The sequence below is a fragment of the Eleutherodactylus coqui genome, chromosome 3, assembly GCF_035609145.1.
Source record: "Eleutherodactylus coqui strain aEleCoq1 chromosome 3, aEleCoq1.hap1, whole genome shotgun sequence".
NCBI classification, from domain to species: Eukaryota; Metazoa; Chordata; class Amphibia; order Anura; family Eleutherodactylidae; genus Eleutherodactylus; species Eleutherodactylus coqui.
The window spans coordinates 31,966,838-31,987,100 of record NC_089839.1 but is presented as its reverse complement, the minus strand read 5'-3'; the positions used below and the strand labels follow the sequence as shown (position 1 = coordinate 31,987,100).

General features: G+C 46.5%; 1 protein-coding gene across 1 annotated transcript in view; it reads right to left on the bottom strand.

Annotated features, from left to right (window-relative positions):
* Positions 1 to 20,263, bottom strand: part of LOC136620118 (zinc finger protein 420-like) — a 401,871-nt gene that overhangs the window by 37,453 nt on the left and 344,155 nt on the right. Inside the window, exon 6 of the mRNA XM_066594838.1 lies at positions 9,645 to 10,352. Within this exon, the coding sequence (XP_066450935.1) occupies positions 9,645 to 10,352 (708 nt within the window). The remainder of the gene's footprint in view (positions 1 to 9,644; positions 10,353 to 20,263) is intronic.

Here is a 20,263-nt window from a genome sequence, read left to right as displayed (position 1 = left end):
ACTCAAATGGATGACCACACGGTATGCGGTTCGCCAAAGAAGAAGCCTAGTTTATTTAGGGAAGCAGCAGAGATTATATAGAAGCTTGCTTACGTAGGATATGATAAGCAGGATATGATAAGTAACATCTCAGCATATGTAATACATGACAAAAAGAACAACTCGTTATTAATGTGTCCTTCAGCAAGTTACAAAGACGTACATCCACAGGTGGCGATTAAAACTTATCATGGGAACATAACCTTGAAAGTCTTCCCAGGAGAAGATGCAGATTACAAAGCATACAAAGCATAATTATTCTGTGTAATACAACTTATTTTTCTCTTATTTATTTATTGCAAAGGGAAACTAGAATTAACCCCTCACATTCCCCCATTTGGACATTGGGTCCACCATCATGCTAGGTACATTCACCGGAGTGGTGCCAGCTCCTGCCAGATTCCCTAGAGTCATGTGGTGGTCCCGAAGGCCATCTGGGTTAAAGTTTAGCAAAAGCCTTTTCACTACAACACGTAATGCAAGACATGATTAACTTTAAAGCAACGTATATGACGAGTAAAATCATCACCACTTAAAGTAAACTTTGTAGGACTTCCATAAACCAACCTCCTAAACCAGAGAACCAATTGGCAGGGTTCAAAAACTAAATGTGTTACCCCACCAGCTATCCCTGGTTTCTGAGTTTCATTTGTCCATGAAAGCAATTCTTTCGAAGGAACAGGAACAGCCAGGAAAGGAAGACTAGTGGCACCAGGTGTGTGTGTGCAGCTCCAACAGTTCTTCACCTGTGAGGTGTTCAGTCCATCTACCAGTATTTAGTGGTGTCTAACAAAGTGGTTCTGGGCATTGTGTCCAAGCTTAACTTCCTCATATGGGGGCAAAGTATGGAGTGAGGAGTCCAAAAGTCCAACAATAAACAAAATGTCCTTCATTTTCCTTCTCATGGGAGGGGGGGGGGGCGAAGCAGGGCGTGAAAAGTCCCATTAGTCCCAAAACAAGCAACAGTTCCTTCAACTTTCACCGAAGTAGGTGTAGTCAGCAGGACTTGATAGGGCCCCTCGAATCTGGGCTCTAGGGATTTCCGGACACGCCTCTTTACGACCACCCAGTCTCCAGGTTGCAGGGAGTGAGATCCCTCTAGGTTGTCTGGATCTGGAATGGAAGAAAACACTAGATTGTGTGTTACTTTTAGTTGGTCACACGGGTGCTTTACGTATCCGGCTACTGTGTCATAGCCCTGCTGTAGGACCTGTGGGTGATACAGCCCCAATCTTGGCACGGAGCCAAACAAAACCTCATAAGGGGACAGACCTGTCTTTCTGTTGGGTGTGGTACGGACTGAATACAGTGCTATGGGCAAACATTCTGGCCATGGTTTCTTTGTCTCAGACATCGCTTTCTGGATTTATTTAACTTGAGCGTACCATTTAGTCTTTTCCACCTTGCCTGAACTCTGCAGGTGGTATGGGGTGTGAAACGCTTGTTCCACCCCAAGGGCTGACATCACCCCATGCATCACTTCACCTGTAAAATGTGTACCTCTGTCACTCTCAATTGTCTCTGGTACCCCAAATCTACGTACAAGTTCTGACACAAGTTTAGTCGCTGTGCATTGTGCGGTGGCCCCGCCCACAGGGTAAGCCTCGACCCACCCTGAGAACAGGTCCAGGCACACGAGAACGTACTCATACCTGCCTGATTTGGGAAGTTGAGTGTAATCGATTTGTAATCTCTGAAAAGGATACAGTGGTCTGGGGGTGCACTTCCGGGGGAGGGGTCTTCACCACTAGACCTGGGTTGTGCAGGGTGCACACTTCACATGCCTTCACATATGCCTTCGCCAACCTGTCGAACCCTGGAGCATACCATACCTTGTCTACCACCGAAACCATAGCATTCCGGGAGGCATGCACCTTACCGTGAGCTAGGTCCGCCATCTGCGGAAAGCGGCTGCGGGCAAACACATTCTACTTCCCATTCTCCACATTCCATCAACATACCTAGCACCTGCCTTGGTCCACTGCTCTACCTCACTTCCCGTGGCAGTAAGCCCTAGGTCAGAGGGAACTGTGGTACCAGAGTCGTCCCCCAGAGCACATGGGACCCTCGGGGTCTTGTGTCCGGTCTAGAAGCGCAGCAGCCTTGGCGGCACTGTCTGCTTGGTCATTACCTTTAGCGTCTAGTGACTGCCCCTGGGTGTGTGCCTTCACCTTAATAATAGTCACCTGTTCCCGCAACATGATGGCCTGCATTAGTCTACCTACCGCAACACCATAATTAATAGGTGTACCTTGTGCCGTGAGGAAGCTCCTGGACCGCCAGATGGGTCCATATTCATATGCGATGCCGAACACGTACCTAGAATCAGTGTAGATGTTGGCAGTGGTACCCTTTGCAATCGTACAGGCCTCAGTTAGAGCATGGAGCTCAGCCTCCTGCGCTGACATGTGTGGTGACAGTGGTTTTTGTATCAGTATCTCATTCAGTGTGACTACCGCAAATCCTGTTACAAACTTTCCTTCGTCATTTAGGTATCTGGATCCGTTCACAAACAGCTCAAACTGGGGGTTCTGTAGGGGCTTGTCTGTGACATGCGCGAACCCAGCCGTTTCCTGGGCCATGAGGGCCACGCAGTCATGCTGGTGCTCGGTGTCAAATGCCTCCTGCTCGGCAGACAGGGAGTTGTAAAACAACTGATCTCCTGTACTTACTCCCCCATTTGAATCTACGTCACCTAATGGAAGTAAGGTGGCTGGATTCAAGGTGGTGCACCTTTGGAATGAGATGTTCGAGGAGGAATGCACTGCGAGTTCCATTTTTATCTGTCTTGCAAGAGACAGATGACGACGGCTTACCCGAGTCAGGATACCATGTATGTCATGTGGGATATAGACCACCATGGTGTGATCTAGTACAACGTCAGAACTTTTGTCCAGTAGTGCCTGAACTGCTAGAGCTGCTCGGACGCATGATGGAGACCCTCTAGCCACCGTGTCCAAATGGGCACTGTAGTATGCTACAGGGCGCTTTTTGTCACCATGCATTTGTGTCAGTACAGCGGTGGCGTGTCCCGCCATCTCAGTGATGTACATTTGGAAAGGTTTGTCATAGTCTGGCAGCCCCAATGCGGGTGCACTGGTTATCTGTACTTTCAGCTGATGGAAGGCTGACTCGGCCTGTAGGGTCAGGGTGAATGGCCGTGAACCCAAACAGTTGTACAGAGGCTGCATGGTCATGGAGGCAGAACGTATCCACGGCCGACAGTATGAGACCAGTCCGAAGAAGGTACGCAACTGGGCATGGGAGGTGGGAAGTTGCATGTCCCTTACCACCTTCGTGCGTTCCGGCGTCAGGTGTTTGGTACCTGGACCTAGGCAGTGGCCCAGGAACACTACGTGGGACCTGCAGAACTGAAGTTTCTCTTTGCTAGCTTTGCAGCCACTCTACTCTGATGGAGGAAACACAAAAGGCTTAGTGATGCATTGAGGCAACTTGTCGGGTCAGGAGCACACAAAAGCAAATCATCAACATATTACAAGAGGGCGGTGCCCTCGGGAATTAGCCAGGCGTCTAATAGCAGCTTCATGCATCTGGTGAACTGGTTTTGGGCTATTCTGAGCCCCTTGTGGCAGCACTGTCCAACAATACTGCTTTCCTCTGAAGGTAAATACAAACAAATACTGACAGTCTGGCTGGCCCTTTATACCCTTTTTCTTAACGGGGAACAAAGGGGTATTGGCTGGGGAGACACATTCCTTGAGGTCTTCAAGTTGACATAAAGAAGAGACGGTGTCTGCAATTGCATCTTCCTAGGTATGTGCCAGGGAGTACTGACGGACCATGGGGGCTTTTTTCCCCTTCTTTTAGGTAAACCATTACCGGTGGGACTGACAGTCTGCCGAGGTCCATCTTACTGGTAGCCCATAGGCTCGAAGGAACAACACTAAGAGCTTGTTCCTCTGCGTGCGTGAGAGTGAGGAAAGGGAGAGGTGTCGCTAGGTCTGCTGCCATCCGACAGAAGGTCGGGTGACTTTCAGACCCGGGGTGTATACGAGCCTCACCAGACGGGTGAAGTTCGATACAGCATCCCAAGGGTCCCATCACATCGGTTCCCAATATGCTTTCAGGACCTTCCAGCACAAGGAAGCGCGTGAGGCATCGCGACCCTTTAAACATTACCTCTAGCAGTTCAGTTTCTGCCAGCTGAATTGGCACTCCTGAATCCCCTTGCACCGTCTGCGTATTTCTTCTACAGAACATTCTCTCAGAGACAGTACAATACTAACAGCATTTAGCAGTGATACAGACGTCCAACCAATCACAGAACTGACATTTACTCAAAAAAGGCAAAAATATACCTTAAAATCCTAATATGTTTTCTATTTTTAAGACCGTATAATTCACGTAATTCATTACAAGTTTCTTATTTCATTAAAGCTTGACTTCCTTCTTTCTATGACCCTGAATCGGTCAGGAATGGCATCCCCTTTTCTAACTGACTCTGAATTTTAGCTCTGTATGACACAGAATAATAGCTAGGATATTAAAAAGCAGCCAGAACATTCAGACTTTAAACAACATTAATCATTAGTGTGAGGGGTTAATTATAGTTTTTCCTCTCTCAAATAAATAAGAGAAAAATACGTTTAATTTCTCCTTTCAATATCTGACTTTCTCTTATCTTTTTCTCACATGTCTTATCTTTCCTCCTATGTCATTCTGTTCTGGGAAACTTAGTCAAGGATATTTTGCTTTGATACAGTTGTCACAGAGTGTTGATATATTGTTCTTGTAGGAGATGTCTTTGAAAGAAGTATTATTAATTGTAATCTCCAGATGTACAGCGACCATGGACATGCGCAGTGACTAACTCATTACGTAAACAAATCTTTTCTATAATTTCTGTAACTCTGCTGAATAAACTTCTTCGCTTTGGCAATCGCATGTCGTATGTGGCTGTCCATTTGCGTCGTCTATGAGTACTCATATCTAAGACTAATTCGGAAGCAGACAGCATCAGCTGAACGGGCTGATCAAAGACCCCCCTAACATTACTTGGCTGCCTAAACGTGAGGCAGAAGCTAAATTCTCACCTGCAGCCAATACCTGATGACCCTACCTGCCGACCAGCTGGACCAGAGGCCACAGGACCCCAGATCTACAAAACACCGGTGTAAGGTAAGCCCTTGACTTGCGACTCCATCTCTGGGCTCCCCTGACTTCAGTCCCGTGTTGACAGGAGGTGAGTCGCTGCATGTTATATAGGATGCTTCTGCCTGTTATTTACGGTGTTCTTAGTAACCATGCTAGACGGAAGAACCCTTGTGTGTATATTGCCATGCTGTCTGCTGTGTGCTGTAGAAATTATTGCTTTTATTCTTGCTTTAACTGCCAGACTCATAATGTTAGCTGTAATTTGTAATAAGATTACTAAAAGCCGCGTATACAGGCAAGCCGTGGTCTTCCCCCTATCCCCGTAAGAAGGAGAGAGATTGCAAATAGAATTCCTGCCAGTGTTTGGCAGAAGGTATTCCTGCCAGTATTCGGCAGAAGGTATTCCTGCCAGTATTCGGCAGAAGGGCCATAGTATGCCTGCCAGTTGCAGAAGGGACTAGCGGCAAGTCCATAGTATTCCTGCCAGTATTTAGCAGAAGGGATATAGTATGCCTGCCAGTTGCAGAAGGGACTAGTAACAAGTCCATAGTTGAAATAGGGTCCGACCAGTCCAAGACTTATCTGACACCCATCTATTCCAATGTGGATAGATGTTTGTGGATTATTCTGCCTTGTTGTAATTCATGTCTCTGTTATTTGTACTGATATCTTACAAGCCTTATCTGCATCCATCAAATTCTCACCAGATGGATCGGTACGGGTTGAGACCTCAGGTGACAGTTTAGAAGAGTTTTGTAAAATAACTGCTCTCTTGGTGGATCCGGCTCATGTATTTGTCTTGACGGGAACCATGGGCTGGATAATATGAATGGATGATAGCAAAGGACGGATTAGGGCTGGATGTATATACCAAAGACTATATAGATATGTATGAATGGTATCAAAAGGCACTAGATGGATAAAGGCTCGAAATATAAACCAAGGAGGGACCGTGTATGGGACAATGTTTGGAACCCACAAAAGAGGTTGCATTCATTATCCCCATCATATAGTTCAGCTGTTCATTCAGACCACCTAGAGTGGGGGACCGTAATCTCTGTGCAAAATCTACATCAACACCCCCACCCGACCCCAGGGATGGCCATATTATCTCAAGTGACATAAACCTCAAACAATCCGGATTTCCACCATGTTCTTTATGGATATGTTGTGCCACTGGGGTATGCCTTTTATCCATCACAACCCCTATATGTTCTATTAATTTCAAAGAGACCTGCACTTGCAATTACGAGCGCCGGACGCTACCAAGGGGTTGAAGCAGCGGCTTCCACTCCGACCCCAGCGTACTCCGGCACTGACAGTGGGCGCTGCCTAGAAAACCAGATTTATAAATGTGCTTTTGCATTGGGTGTTCCTTCATAGCATCTTGCAGCACATAGGGCTTGGCCCATCCCTTCTTGAAAAAATCTTGGCACTTTACAACCCCACCACAAGGGTTTGTGTTAATTGTGTGTTGTCTGACACATTGCAGATACAGAATGGTACTAGACAGCTATGCCCACTTTCATCATTGTTGTAGATCATAACAATGGAGCATCTGGCAGTGGCACTGCGGGTGAACCCTATTATTAAGGGTATTGGAGTAGGACCTACTCAATATACAATAACTTGGCCTTAGAAGCTGACAATCTGCTGCTATATATTGCTAACCCCCTGGTATGCTTGCCATCTGTGCTAGAAAAAAAAAGAACTTTGAGAGGTTCAGCTATCCCATATATTGCTCACTATCTTCAGTACGTAGCCCTTCCCAAGCTTTATACCCAGTCGACTGATGCAGATTGACAAAAGGCTTTTCTTCTGACTCCTAACCATTACCTTTATAACTTTACAAATACCTGATTTAGATAAATGGAGTTTACGGATGAAGATGGACTTATTAGATTGGTTGGAGGAGCAAGGGTAGTGGGCCATGTGCTGTCTTGGCTTTGATAAGGTCTACTGCATCTGCTTCAGGTTCAGCCCCCCACTCTCCCTTTTTTTTTCTCCCCTCTCTTCCTTTCTTCACTTCTTTCTGTTTTCTTCTCTCGGAAATTTTCTGGTTCTTCTTGCAATAATTTTAGAAATGATGACAACAATATATACAATTGTTATTTCATAAACTTTATTGGATATAACATATTTTAGCAATTTTTTAAGGCCATTCTATGCTATTTAGAATACAGTTGAGGTACTTTTTCTGCTGGCAGGATTTAGCATTTTTGCTGTTCTTTTATATCCATGTTCAGTAACACTGTCAGAATATGCTGGTTATTTTGGATGTTGGTTTCACACTCCAGTTTAACCCTTTCGAATCTAATTTCCATACCACCCACATTCTTCCCAGTTCTTATTTTTTTGGGTGGGAAAGAGTGTTGTGGATTCATGGGAATTGCTCAAAAGAAATTATCTATATTTACTATGGACGTATATTACACAATGTAGGAGATCCGTCATTGGAGCTCTCTTCTGTATATTACAGTATGCAGGGGAGAGATCCGACATCTGAGTTCTCTTCTGTATATGTATATTACACTATGCAGAGGATAGACCTCTCCTGCATATTGTAATATATGAGTAGCGTTCATTAAAGATTTCCCCTGACCCACTGAGAACAATGAAACTTGGCACAGTTATTAGTCCTCCTCTTCACATAGGGACACACACTCCTCCCATCTCTTTATGCAACTGTAAACACCTCATTTGTAGATGTCGACAGGTGGCTCCAAAAGCCACGTTGTGACTTCAGAAATCAGAGTGTCATCATCTGGAAAATGCTAGCCCTTCAAAAATGACTTAAATGTTGGAAAGAGGTGGAAGTACGATGGTGCGAGATCGGGTCAATAAGGGGGATGAGGTAGAATTTCCATCTGGGCAACATTGTGAGTTGTGTACTGGGGCATTGACTTGCAGAAGGAGGACTTTGGTGAGCATGCCATGTCTCTTGGTCTTCATGGCCTCCCGAAGTTTCCGCAGCAGTGAAGCATAGTATGCCCCAGTAATCATGGTATAGGCTAAAAAAATCCATCAAGACTACTCCTTGCTTGTCCCAAAAGACTGTGAGCATGACCTTGCTTGCCGAGGGTTGGGCATGTGCCTTCTTTGTAGTCGGTGAGTCTGAATTCTTCCATTGCATCAACTGGACTCTAATCTCCGGATCATAGTGATGGACCCAGCTTTCATCCTGTGTGATCAGTCTGTTAAAAAAGTCCTCCTGGTTTCCATGGCACATCATCAAAAGAGCCTGGGAGCATTCCACTCATTCCTGCTTCTGGAAAGGTGTGAGCACCCGGGAACCCAGCGAGCGGATACCTTATGCATATGAAGATGGTCTTGGATGATTTTTTTCCACGGACCCCACGCTAATCTTGATATTTTGGGCTATGTCGCAAATGCTAACGCTGCGATTTTCCAAAATGGCAGCTTCCACTTGCTGGATGGTTTGTTCATCGGTAGTGGAGTGGAGTCACCCTGGAAATGGAGCCGTTTCAATTGAAGTCCGAACACATTTGAATTGGCGAAGCCAGTTCTTGACTAGATCATATGCTGGGGAATCCTCCTCAAAAACCTCTTTCATCTCATCGAACGTCTCCTTTGCTGTGCGGCCTTTCAAGTAAAGGAACTTGATGACTGCTCTGTATTCCACTGGCCCATTATCAGACCTTGCACCACTGCAGCACCAGTAAAAGAAAGACCGTTATGAGTGCAGAGTTGCAAATTGGCATTTAACCTATAGAGACTTCTATCATTACACATGTGCAGGTTCATCATCCTGCGATAAATAGAAGTGGGTCAGGGGAAATATTTAATGACCGTCCCTCGTACATATACGGAAGAGAGTTCCGACATTGCAACTCTCTTCTGTATAGTGTTAGAAATATGTGTTGGACTTCGTCCGACAGGAGAGCTATGCAGGGAAATCTCAATGTCAGAAGAGGTCCGACACTGGATTGGAAAGGCTTAATAAAGGTTAATTTTATTTAAAAAGTGCTTTTGTGTCAATACATTGCATTTTATTCTCCCATCAACTGAGTGTTTTTTGCAGAGTTCTAGTCTTCATTGATCCAGTTTTTGGGAATATATCATTTTTATTGGTGTTTTTTTCTGGAGGCATTCTTAACAAAATCTGCAATTACGGTATTTTTTTTTATGGCATTCACCATGACATTAATATTTAACAATAATTAATTTAATGCCACAACGTTCCTACATTCCGAACATGAAAATGGCTTTGTCCCTTGTGGATTCTCTGATGTCTAACTAGATCTGTTTTCAAAGTAAAACATTTCCCACATTCAGAACCTGAAATTGGCTCTGCCCCTGAGTGAGCCCTCTAATGTCTAACAAAATATGATTGCTGGGTAAGACATTTCCTACATAAATATACGACTTCTCTTCTGTGTGACTGATTTCATGTTCAACAAGACTTGATTTCAGAGTAAAACATCTCCCACACTGACTACATGAAAATGCCTTCAAATGAGATTTCTGATGTGTAACAAGACCTGATTTCTGGGTAAAACATTTTCCACATTCTGAACATGAAAATGGCTTCTCTCCTGTGTGAATTCTATGATGTCTAGCAAGATGTGATTGCACAGCAAAGCATTTCCCACACTCTGTACATGAAAATGGCTTCTCTCCTGTGTGAGTTCTTTGATGTGTAACAAGATCCGTTTTCATTGTAAAACACTTGCCACACTCAGGACATGAAAATGGCTTCTCCCCTGTGTGAGTTCTCTGATGACTACTAAGATGTGATTTCTGGTAAAAGCATTTCCCACATTCTGAACATGAATATGGCTTCTCCCCTGTGTGAGTTCTCAGATGGTCCACGAGATATGATTTTTTGCTAAAACATTTCCCACATTCTGAACATGAATATGGTTTATCTCCTGTGTGAATTCTTCGATGCACATTAAGAGTTGATTTCAAAGTAAAGCATTGACCACATTCTAAACATGAAAATCGCTTTGCCCCTGTGGGAGATTTCTGATGTTCAACATCACTTCTGTGACTTTTATCTTGCTTAACAGTCAGAGCCTGTTTAAAAGGATCAGATGATAAATATTTGCTGTGAAGGGCTGACTGTTTATCTGGGATAATAGTGGGCTCTTCTAATGTATCTTGTGCAATATTGAAATTTTCTGCTTTAAAATCTGAAGACATCAGATGTTCCCCTGAGCTCCATGTACCGGCATCTGCCAACAATAAAATGCATTTTTGTTATTTTGGAATAAAAATTTGAAATTTGATATTTTATAACATTTCCATACAAAACTGGAAAGCATGCAGCAAATTTCAGTAAGTAATCCCTTTCAGCCAGAGGAAGGGTGGTCCCCCTCTGACGGGATCACGGAATGCCAATGGTTGCCATGGTAGTCCTAGGTCTAGTTAAAGGGGTTGTCCGGCCACACAGGGTAAAAATTTTTATAATGCTGCTGCTTTCCTTTCAGTAAGGATAGTAACAGACAGCATACAGGGGCTCAAACCGGCCGGCAGATAAGCTGCAATGTCGGTTTCTTACCTTAGATTCTGATCTTCACTGCAGCTTTCAAAGATGGCGCCTCTGTGCTGCCTTCCCACAATGCTCTGCGCTCTCCCTCCTCTGTGTGCGCGCTCCCGATGGTAGTAAGAGACATGAAAAGGCAGGATTTCATGGCCTCGCTCAGCTCACGTCCTAGCCCCGCCCACGACACACCCACCTCTATTGAACTGCTCTACAGTCTCTCCCCGCCCCCTGCTGCATACTATAATCAGAGGGGGTGTGGCCAGGGGAGACTGCATTATACACTCATGGTTCACGATAAAATCGTACCATGAGTGTAAACAGCAGCACTATGTATAGTGAATGGAGAGGGGCGCGGGAGAGCCGAGAGAGAACTCTCCTGCAGCCCCCCACTGCAAGGCTACCTACTGCCCCCCCACCCTGCTAAAGTGAAACAAAACATTTCCCCACACTCACATGCCCTCATAGTGCCCCTCCCACAGCGACCCCTCTCACAATGACCCCCCCCCCACAGTGCACTCTCCCACAGTGCCCCCCTAATGATCCCCCACAGTGCCACAAACAGTGCCCTCTACAGTACCCCTTACACATGCCCCCCAGTGTCACCCCTACAGTGCCCTCCAAAGTAGCCCCCCTCATTCCCCCCAACCACAGCATTCTCCACAGTCCCCCCTCAACAGTGCCCCCCCAGTGCCCTCCGCAGTACCCCCCTACACATGCCACCCCCCCAGAGTCCCCCCCACTGCACTCCAAAGTAGCCCACCTCCACATGCCCCCCATCCACAGCGTCCCTATATAGTGCCCCCCCTGTGACCTCCCCCACAGAGTCCCCCTTTACAGTGCCCACACACAAGTACACTAGCAGCACCCCCCCCCTCCTCCCCCCGGGACTTCTGACAGCCGGGTCTCCTGACATCACACGCACACGCGCATGCGCACACGCACGCACACACACACGCACGCACGCACGCACGCACGCACGCACACACACACACACACACGCAGAACTGAGCTTCCCAGGCTGAAGTTCTTCTGCACATGCGCAGAGCTGTGCTGGAGAGGCGCGTCCCCGGTCGTCCCGACAAGAAGAGGACTAGAGACTTGTCGGAACCAGGAACCATGGCAACCGAGGAGCAACACAGGGGGGGGGGCAGCCAAGAGGTAAGTGAATAACTTCTGTTTGCCTAATTTACAATGCACAATGTATATTACAAAGTGCATTGTATTGGGCAAACAGAAGTAATGAGACCTAATGTTTATGGCCGGACAACCCCTTTAAGGTTCCCGAGGCTGCCATTTATCTAACCACAGTAAACCCTACCCTGGCAAGGCTTAATATATGAATGTTAAAAATTAAATATACTGCAATACTGGAGTATTACAGTATATTGTAGACGCAATGAAATGATCACAAGTTCAAGTCCCCTAAGCAAGGGACTTATATGATTACACATGTGCAGTTTCAGCAGCCCGCGATAAATTTATGCCCATTTGCTGGAACCCCTTCCCAACTAGGCTGTAAATTTACGTCCTGGGGTGGGAACGGATTAGTGGCACAGTATTATGCACTCTCTTTACTTCACAAATTCAATTCAACTTTCCAGGACCTTATTGGAGATGCCCATCCCAGAGAGGAACTTTTCCACCTTTTTTTTCCCCAAAACATTTCTATACACCCCATGATTTATATAATAAATATTCCTCTAAGAACTCTTTCTAAAACTGGTGCCAGGCTGCGCCTACATATTCTAATGGCGGCTAAGTATCCTATAGCACTATTTTGGAAACATACTGCACAACCTTCCCTAACGGAGCGCTACAAATGGAGACATTCGTTCTATTGAATATCTAAATGACACTATTCATAATACTTTAAACATATTTTCTGCCACTTGGTCATTATGGAATTCATCTTTGATTGTAGTTAGAATGTGGGATTTGGTGCTCTCATGAGTGATTGTGCCTCTATATCTCTTAGGCTAACTTCATACTGGCGAGCGCTATATGGGACCATGAATCACAGCCCTATATCTCGCTCCCCACCATGTGACTTCCCTGTAAATGCAAGGCGTTTTCATGTCAAAACAACCTTGCATCACTTCGGGGAAGAAGCAATCTTCCGCTGTGCCACGGATAGTGGAGTTTCTTCCATTGCCTCTGCTCCGACTTCTGCAGTTACAAGCGCCGGCTACTACACAGAGGTCGGAGCAGAGGCTTCCACACCGACTCTTGTGTATCTGTACGCCTGCCGCCAGAGCAGCAATCAGCTGATCGGTCAGGGTCTCAAACGATGCACCCCAACCGATCAACTATTGATGACCTATCCTGAGGATAGGTCATCAATAGTATTCTCCCTGGAAAACCCCTTTAATAACGTGTAGAGCACTGGTAATTATATACTTGAGTCAGGATATATTGGCCGTCTTTAATGGCAGGCACCTGGATTCTACGTCTTCACGATGCAGATTCTGTTATCTGGTTTTGTCTCCGTGTTCTGGATTCTCTTAGCATTAGGCCTGTTTCACACGGGCGACAAAGTCGCACGCTTTTCTCGCATTGCGACAACTCGCATGTAGGTGAAGCCCATGCTTCCCTATGGATTCCTTCACATTTGGGATGTTTTGTAGCATGCAACTTTCGAGTCAAAAAGCTTGCGGGTCCTGCGATGTGCCTGCGACTTGCGATGTTTTGTAGCCCATGTTTCCTTATGGAGCCTTCCTCTCTGTTGCACCGCATAGCACGAAAACGTGGTTTTTGTGCAGTGTGATGCAACTTTAAAAGTAGGAAATGCTACTGTCAAAGCCCTAAACTAAGCCCTAGCTGCAGAACCCCCCCCCCCCCCCCAAAAAAAAACCACATGCATCATTTATGAAGTCGTGTCAGCTCTGCTGCGTCTTCTTTCCGGTCCTCGGAACTGGTCTTCAGGTATGTCTTCTGACCAGGGATTGGAAATTCGCCGACTCTAGGGAGCACAGCCTCTGATTGGCTGAGCGCCTGAAGACCAGTGCCCGGGACTGGGTAGAAGATGCAGCAGAACCGGATGGCACTTCTTAGGTGATGTATGTGGGTTTTTTAGGAAGGGGGGGGGGGGGGGGGAGAGTGTCTGCAGCTGGGGCTTATTTTCATTTCGGCGTAGGGCTTATATATCAACACACCCGCCCCCCCCCCCGCCCCCCCCCCCAAAAAAAAAAATCCTTGTCACGTGACTTTGTAGCGCTACAAAAATGCCACCACCTATGCGATATCACGCCACCCGTGTGAAACAGGCCTTAGTCTAATAGCAACTAATGGTTCCTTAGTCCCAAAAATGGGGAAATACTCTTCCTCCCTCAGTACTGACAGCAGATGATGAAGAAATAGGCCTCACTCACAGAGGTTTCTTTTATGTTGATATTCCTGCTGTATCTTTCTATCCATACTGTAAATACTCCTCATGTGTTATCTCCTGTAGTGTTATCACATTTACACCCACATTTAATTTGTTTCAGCTAAATGGGCGAATACGCAGGTGAAAAATGTAACAGGACACGGAGCTTAAAACTGTAGCATAAAAAAGTTGCAGATGATGAAAGAGTAGAAGTTGTGACTGTTCTTTGCATTACGCAGCAGTTACTGCTCACCTGGACGGTTACCTGTAGGAATCTCCTTACATCGCTCATCACCCCGCACATTGACCTCTTCTTTTACCACTATGGCTGTAGCATCAATATTCTTCAGATCATCACCCCGAGGGAAAAGCTGGGAAACAAATACTGTAAAAGTCAGACAGATGTAGAAGTCACGAGGAACGTGTTACATGAGCGAAAAAGATCATTAATTAGCATGATGACCAATAATGACAGGACAGCAGTAGTTATATGAGGGAACCAGCTGCAGTTCTTCTACATATTAGATGATTGCTTAACCCCTTAACGACTGCCCCATCGGGAAACTACGTCCTCAGAAAGTGGGCTTTAATCCTAGAGGACGTAGTTTTATCCTCTTTGGATTAATGCCCACTTGCCTGAGGACGTGACAGTTCCATGCTGTCGGTTAATGACAACCATAAGAACCTCATACAAATGTACATTCGGCGTAGCTAGACAGACTGTGTGTTGTTTCAGTGCAGAGAGATACTTCTGTTAGACCCAGTTAGTCTCAAAGGGTTGGGGACAATTTAGTATTGAATGCAAAACCTTTACAGCCTAGCAGGGAATTTCTCCACGTACCGGATAATCCTGTGGATGGAGAGGACTGGGGAGGCTCTCTGGGGATGTACTGTTACCGGATCTATCTGTAAGACACACATACAGTGACTGGGCTCATTCTTCAAATATCTAAGGGTTCCTGCACTTTCACTTGGTGCTCTGTCGCGTCTGTCTGGCAGCTTAAGACTACCCCATATAGCGCTATATGGGGTAATCTTGAGCCGAGACCGGCCGACAGAGCAGGAGTGCTCCAAAGTGAGAGTGCAGGGACTCTGTAAAGGACACGTGTATTTATATATGGCTATTACCTTGTGAAGTGAGGGGCTGCTGATCCTCCATCATGGCATCCTTGTACAGATCCTTGTGTCCTTCTAAATACTCCCACTCCTCCATGGAGAAATAGACAGTGACGTCCTGACACCTTATAGGAACCTGACACACACAATATACCGTCATCCTCCACAGCCCTCCTGTTACTGTATAATGTCCCCCATTCCCCGCAGTGTCACCTCTCCAGTCAGCAGCTCCGTCATCTTGAGGACATGTTCTAGGATCTTCTGTCCATTGAAGTCCTCATGTATCGGGTAGTGAGCTGAAGGCCCCGTGATTGGGCTTAAGGTTCTTCCACAACCTTCAGACACAAAGTTCTGCCAGCGTTCACTAGAGGTCTTCTTCACTACAGTATAATCCTGATGAGAGAGAAGTACTAATAGATGGTATTACTGTACATTTGTAGAGTCCCTCACCTTTTTAGACATGTCCATCTGTTATTACATATAAGAATGTCACGTGACGTCATCAGTATCTCTCACCTCTCCAGTAAGCTCATAGAGGATCTCTAGGGTGAGATGTAATAGACTCTCCGCCGTCTCCTTCCTCTTCCTCTCCATCCTTGGCAGGTTAATCAGAAAAGCTCTCTCATATGGAAGATCCCAACAGGTGATACTAGGATGCCGGAACCTGAATGGAAAGAAGATGAACAAATGTGAAAAACACAGAAAATCCAATGTGAAAAAGAAAACTCTGTTATGGAGATAATAAGTAGAACCATTTTAGGAGACACTGAGGGGTAGATGTTGTCTTCCTTTTTTGTGTAGGTTTATGGGGGGATTACAACCTACAGCGCTGTTATGTGGGGGGGGGGCATATAGAGGCCACTTATACTTGGTGCATATGAAATAGGACCATTAGTACTTGGGAGAGATATTCGAGGGACCGTTATTACTTAGGGCGATAAAGTACAGGGGGACTGCTGTTACTTGTGGTTACACATAGAGGGACCGTTAGTACGGGGGAAATACCAATATTTGGAGGGACCGCTATTACATAGGGGGAAATACCAATATTTGGACCACTGTTACTTGGAGGGGGGGGGGGGAGGGCAGAGAGGGGCCGCTCTTACTTGGAGGGGGAGCAGAGAGGGGCCGCTCTTACTTGAAGGGGGGGACAAAGAGGGGCCGCTGTTACTTGGAGGGGGGGACAGAGGAGCCGCTGTTACTTGGGGGAGGCAGAGGAGCCGCTGTTACTTTAAGGGGGGACAGAGAGGGGTCACTGTTACTTGAAGGGGGGGACAGAGGAGCCGCTGTTACTTTGAGGGGCAGGCAGAGAGGGGCCACTGTTACTTTAAAGGGGGCAGAGAGGGGCCACTGTTACTTTAAAGGGGGCAGAGAGGGGCCACTGTTACTTGGAGGAGGGGGGTACAGGGTGGCCACTGTTACTTTAAGGTGGGGGACAGAGAGGGGCCGCTGTTACTTGGAGGAGGGGGCAGAGTCGCTGCTGTTACTAGGAGGGGGGGCAGAGAGGGGCCGTTGTTACTTGGAGGGGGCGGAGAGGGGCCACTGTTACTTGGAGGAAGGGGGGCAGAGGGGAAACTGTTACTTGGAGGAGGGGACAGAGAGGAGCCGCTGTTACTTGGAGGAGTACACAAAAGAGCCGCTTTCCCCTTGTTAATGGCGCAGATAAGTCTTATTACTTTGGGGCACAATGGAGCCATTACTTTGTAGTGTGAATTATTACTGTGTGGGGGTTTGAGTTTGGGGTACAGATATCTTGGGCTCCCCCATCTTACAGGACCCTAGTACAGACCCCGCTCACATCAGAGACGCAGCATCAGCTACACGGCGCACATTACAGGAGCCGGACATTGTACTTACCAGAAGCAGCCATGGGTTTACAGGACCTGTGGTGATGTCATAGTCATGTGACTGGTCACATGGGTGGAAGGAGGCAGTCACGTGATCAGCTCAGTGTATCCAAGACTGTTGGGTGGGAGGAGGGGAAGTTTCTGTGTGCGGATCAGGACGGAGTTGTGTTTAGTATTATTTAATAATGTAATATAAATATTCAGTAAAGCATATCCAGCAGCCAGACTATTACAGGGGCAAATTATCACTTCACAGTGTCATACTAGGAGGCAGGGGCGTAACTATAGAGGGTGCAGGGGATGCGGTTGCACCCGGGCCCAGGAGCCTTAGGGGGCCCATAAGGCCTCTCTTCTCCATATAGTGTGATAGACATGATGATTATTTATAAAATGTCTATCGATTTGTATAACCCAAATGTATTTTGCTGTTGTAATGACTCTAAGCTCTGAGGAGTTTAAAGGACACACACACAATCTAATCATAGTATTTGCTCTCCTCATACAATCTATTTAAACAATGGGTTGCCACATACACAGAAACTGCTTAAGGTTGTCTGCATGCTAAAGAAGACAAAGTCCACACTATGGCGGACGTGAAGGAGGGTGGGGCGAGAGGTGGGAGATTCTATATGATCCGACGAATGAGAATCATATATGTTACTGATGTAACCTGTTAAACGCCCATAAAGGGCAGGTGTTATCCTTCTCAATAAAAGGCCCTGTCTGGCTGTTTCTGGGCAGAGAGCCATTTTGGATATGAGGCTGATAGCTTGTGTCTAATTTGCTCCACGAAGTGTGCACACGATACAATTCGGAAGCGACAAAATACCCCAAAAGCCTGCTGGAGAAATCATAATCCAGATCAATAGGGAGCCCAGTACTATAAGTAAAGCATTATAGTTGGGGGCCCTGTTACAGGTTTTGCATTGGGGCCCAAAAGCTTCAAGTTATGCCTCTGTGCAGCATGGTTTAGGTATGGGTACGGGTACAGAAACATAGAGGGGGAGGGGGGGGGGGGGCAGCTCACCTTTTACATCAGGGCCCCTGAGCCTTTCGTTACGCCCCTGCTAGGAGAACTGCGACCCTTAAAAAGAATTTCGACCCTCAAGAAACCACCAAACCAGCATATATCCTCTTGTGGGAGAAGGAATTAACCCTTCAACTGTCAGATAGGGACGTTAGATACATACAGGCTATAAGACAACCATTATAAACTTCTCCCCAGATGGCATAAATCACCAGAATGGCTCTATAACCACAAATTAGCTGATTCCAATTTATGCTGGCGACCCAGCAGACAACCAGGTTCTACATATCTGGAGCCGCTGTCCAGTCATACCCCCATACAGGGACCAGGCTGAAAAAGCCATACACATCATATCAAATTATAGCTTCAGACGCTCCCCAGAGATTGTCCAAATCCTCCTCAAATTATAGACCCTCGAAGTCTAACCTAATAACCCACATGATCTCGACTGCAAAATCCTTAACCCCTACCATGTGGAAACAACCAGAAGCACCAACATATATCCAATGGGTAGCTAGAGTCAATGAAATAAGAAGACTCAAGGAACTAACAAGTTGGGCTAAGAGAACCCACAAAAAATTCTGTTACCCCGAACCCGCGGTCTAAACTGGTCTATCCTGTATCATCTTTTAGTGGTAATAGAGATACATTTTATTAGACTTTGCTAAACAATCTATAAATTAAAATCTGTATTGATTTAGCAAGGTGTAACCTGTAATTGTCTCCCTTCCTTTTCATCCATATACGCCTTCTAGGTACTGTTGTACCTTAACGCCACCGGAATCTAGAGGTTTGACAGGAGGAATGCCCCAGGCACGCCCCTAGCTCCCAATTGGTGGATTTGTAAACGCTCCTAGCAGCAGCGGCATTGATTTTTGCCTGGGCTGGAGGGCAAAATATGTATAGAATACCAGTTTACCGTGAATATATATATATATATATATATATACACACACACCCCAGTGTACCATGTATATACTGCTGCAGCACACACCATTTTTATATGTGGATATATATATATATATATATATATATATATATACCAGTGTAATATGTATATACTACTGCAGCATCAACGTGTATACTGACCAGTGTACCATGTATATATTGCTCAAGCACACACGTGTATACAGCCCACTGTACGATATATACAGTAGCAGTGTACCATGTATACACTACTGCAGCACTCACCATATACGTATATACCAGTGTACCATGTATATACTGCTGCACCACACGGTACTGGTGTACCTTGACGCCACCGGAAGCTAGGATTTTGACAAGCTGAACGCCCCTGTCACACCCCTAGCTTCCGATTGCCTGTTAGACAATAGCTGTCGCTAGACGGACTGTACTTCTGCTTCCCCAAGCAGCAGAGCAGTGCAACACAGCGGTAAGTATTTATACCGCTCTGTCATACACTTGCCTTCCGCATGTAGCTGTGGGCCACCCTCTGCCATCTTGTTCCCTCCGCCATGTAGCAGTGGGGCTGGGCTGCTGCTGAAACTCACCACCGCCGCATTTGTCTTAGACATGCCGCAGTTGTGCCTGGCCTTGCGCCTCGGCGCTCGGCTCCCGTCTCCGCCGCTCACTGTTCCCCCGGCGTGTCAGCATCTGCAGCCAACAGTTCCTGCTGTTCTGCGTTGTAATCTGTCCTACGGTGGTGTCCACTGCCCGCTCTCACTGTGGGCAGATGGCTCCTATCTGCGCTGGGTAATCTGCTTCTAGCCCGCCGGGGAATACTGTGCTGCATCAATCCTCCGCTGCTGTCTGCTCCCCGCTGTCACTCTCGGCGGATGCCTCACATCTGCGGTGGCCCACGTGCTTGTCGGTCGCAGACGCCGCTGGGTACAAATCTGTGCGGCTAACTGTGCTCTTCAGCGCCGCCAGTCCTTCACACGTTACAGCCAATCAGAAGGTGGGGGTGTCAGCTACTGTCAAACCTCCAGTACTATGTCTCCACCAGTGGCGTAACTATAGGGGATGCGGTTGCACCAGGGCCCAGGAGCCATAGGGGGTCCATAAGGCCTCTCTTCTCCATATAGGGAGCCCAGTACTATGAGTAAAGCATTATAGTTGGAGGCCCTGTTATAGGTTTTGCATTGGGGCCCAGGAGCTTCAAGTTATGCCTCTGTGTTAAGGGGTTAAGAGAAATTGGGGGACCTCAAAAGAAACCTTTGCACCCTGGCCCATGAGCCTTCAGCTACGCCCCTGGTCTCCACCCCTAACATCCGGTGGCAACATAA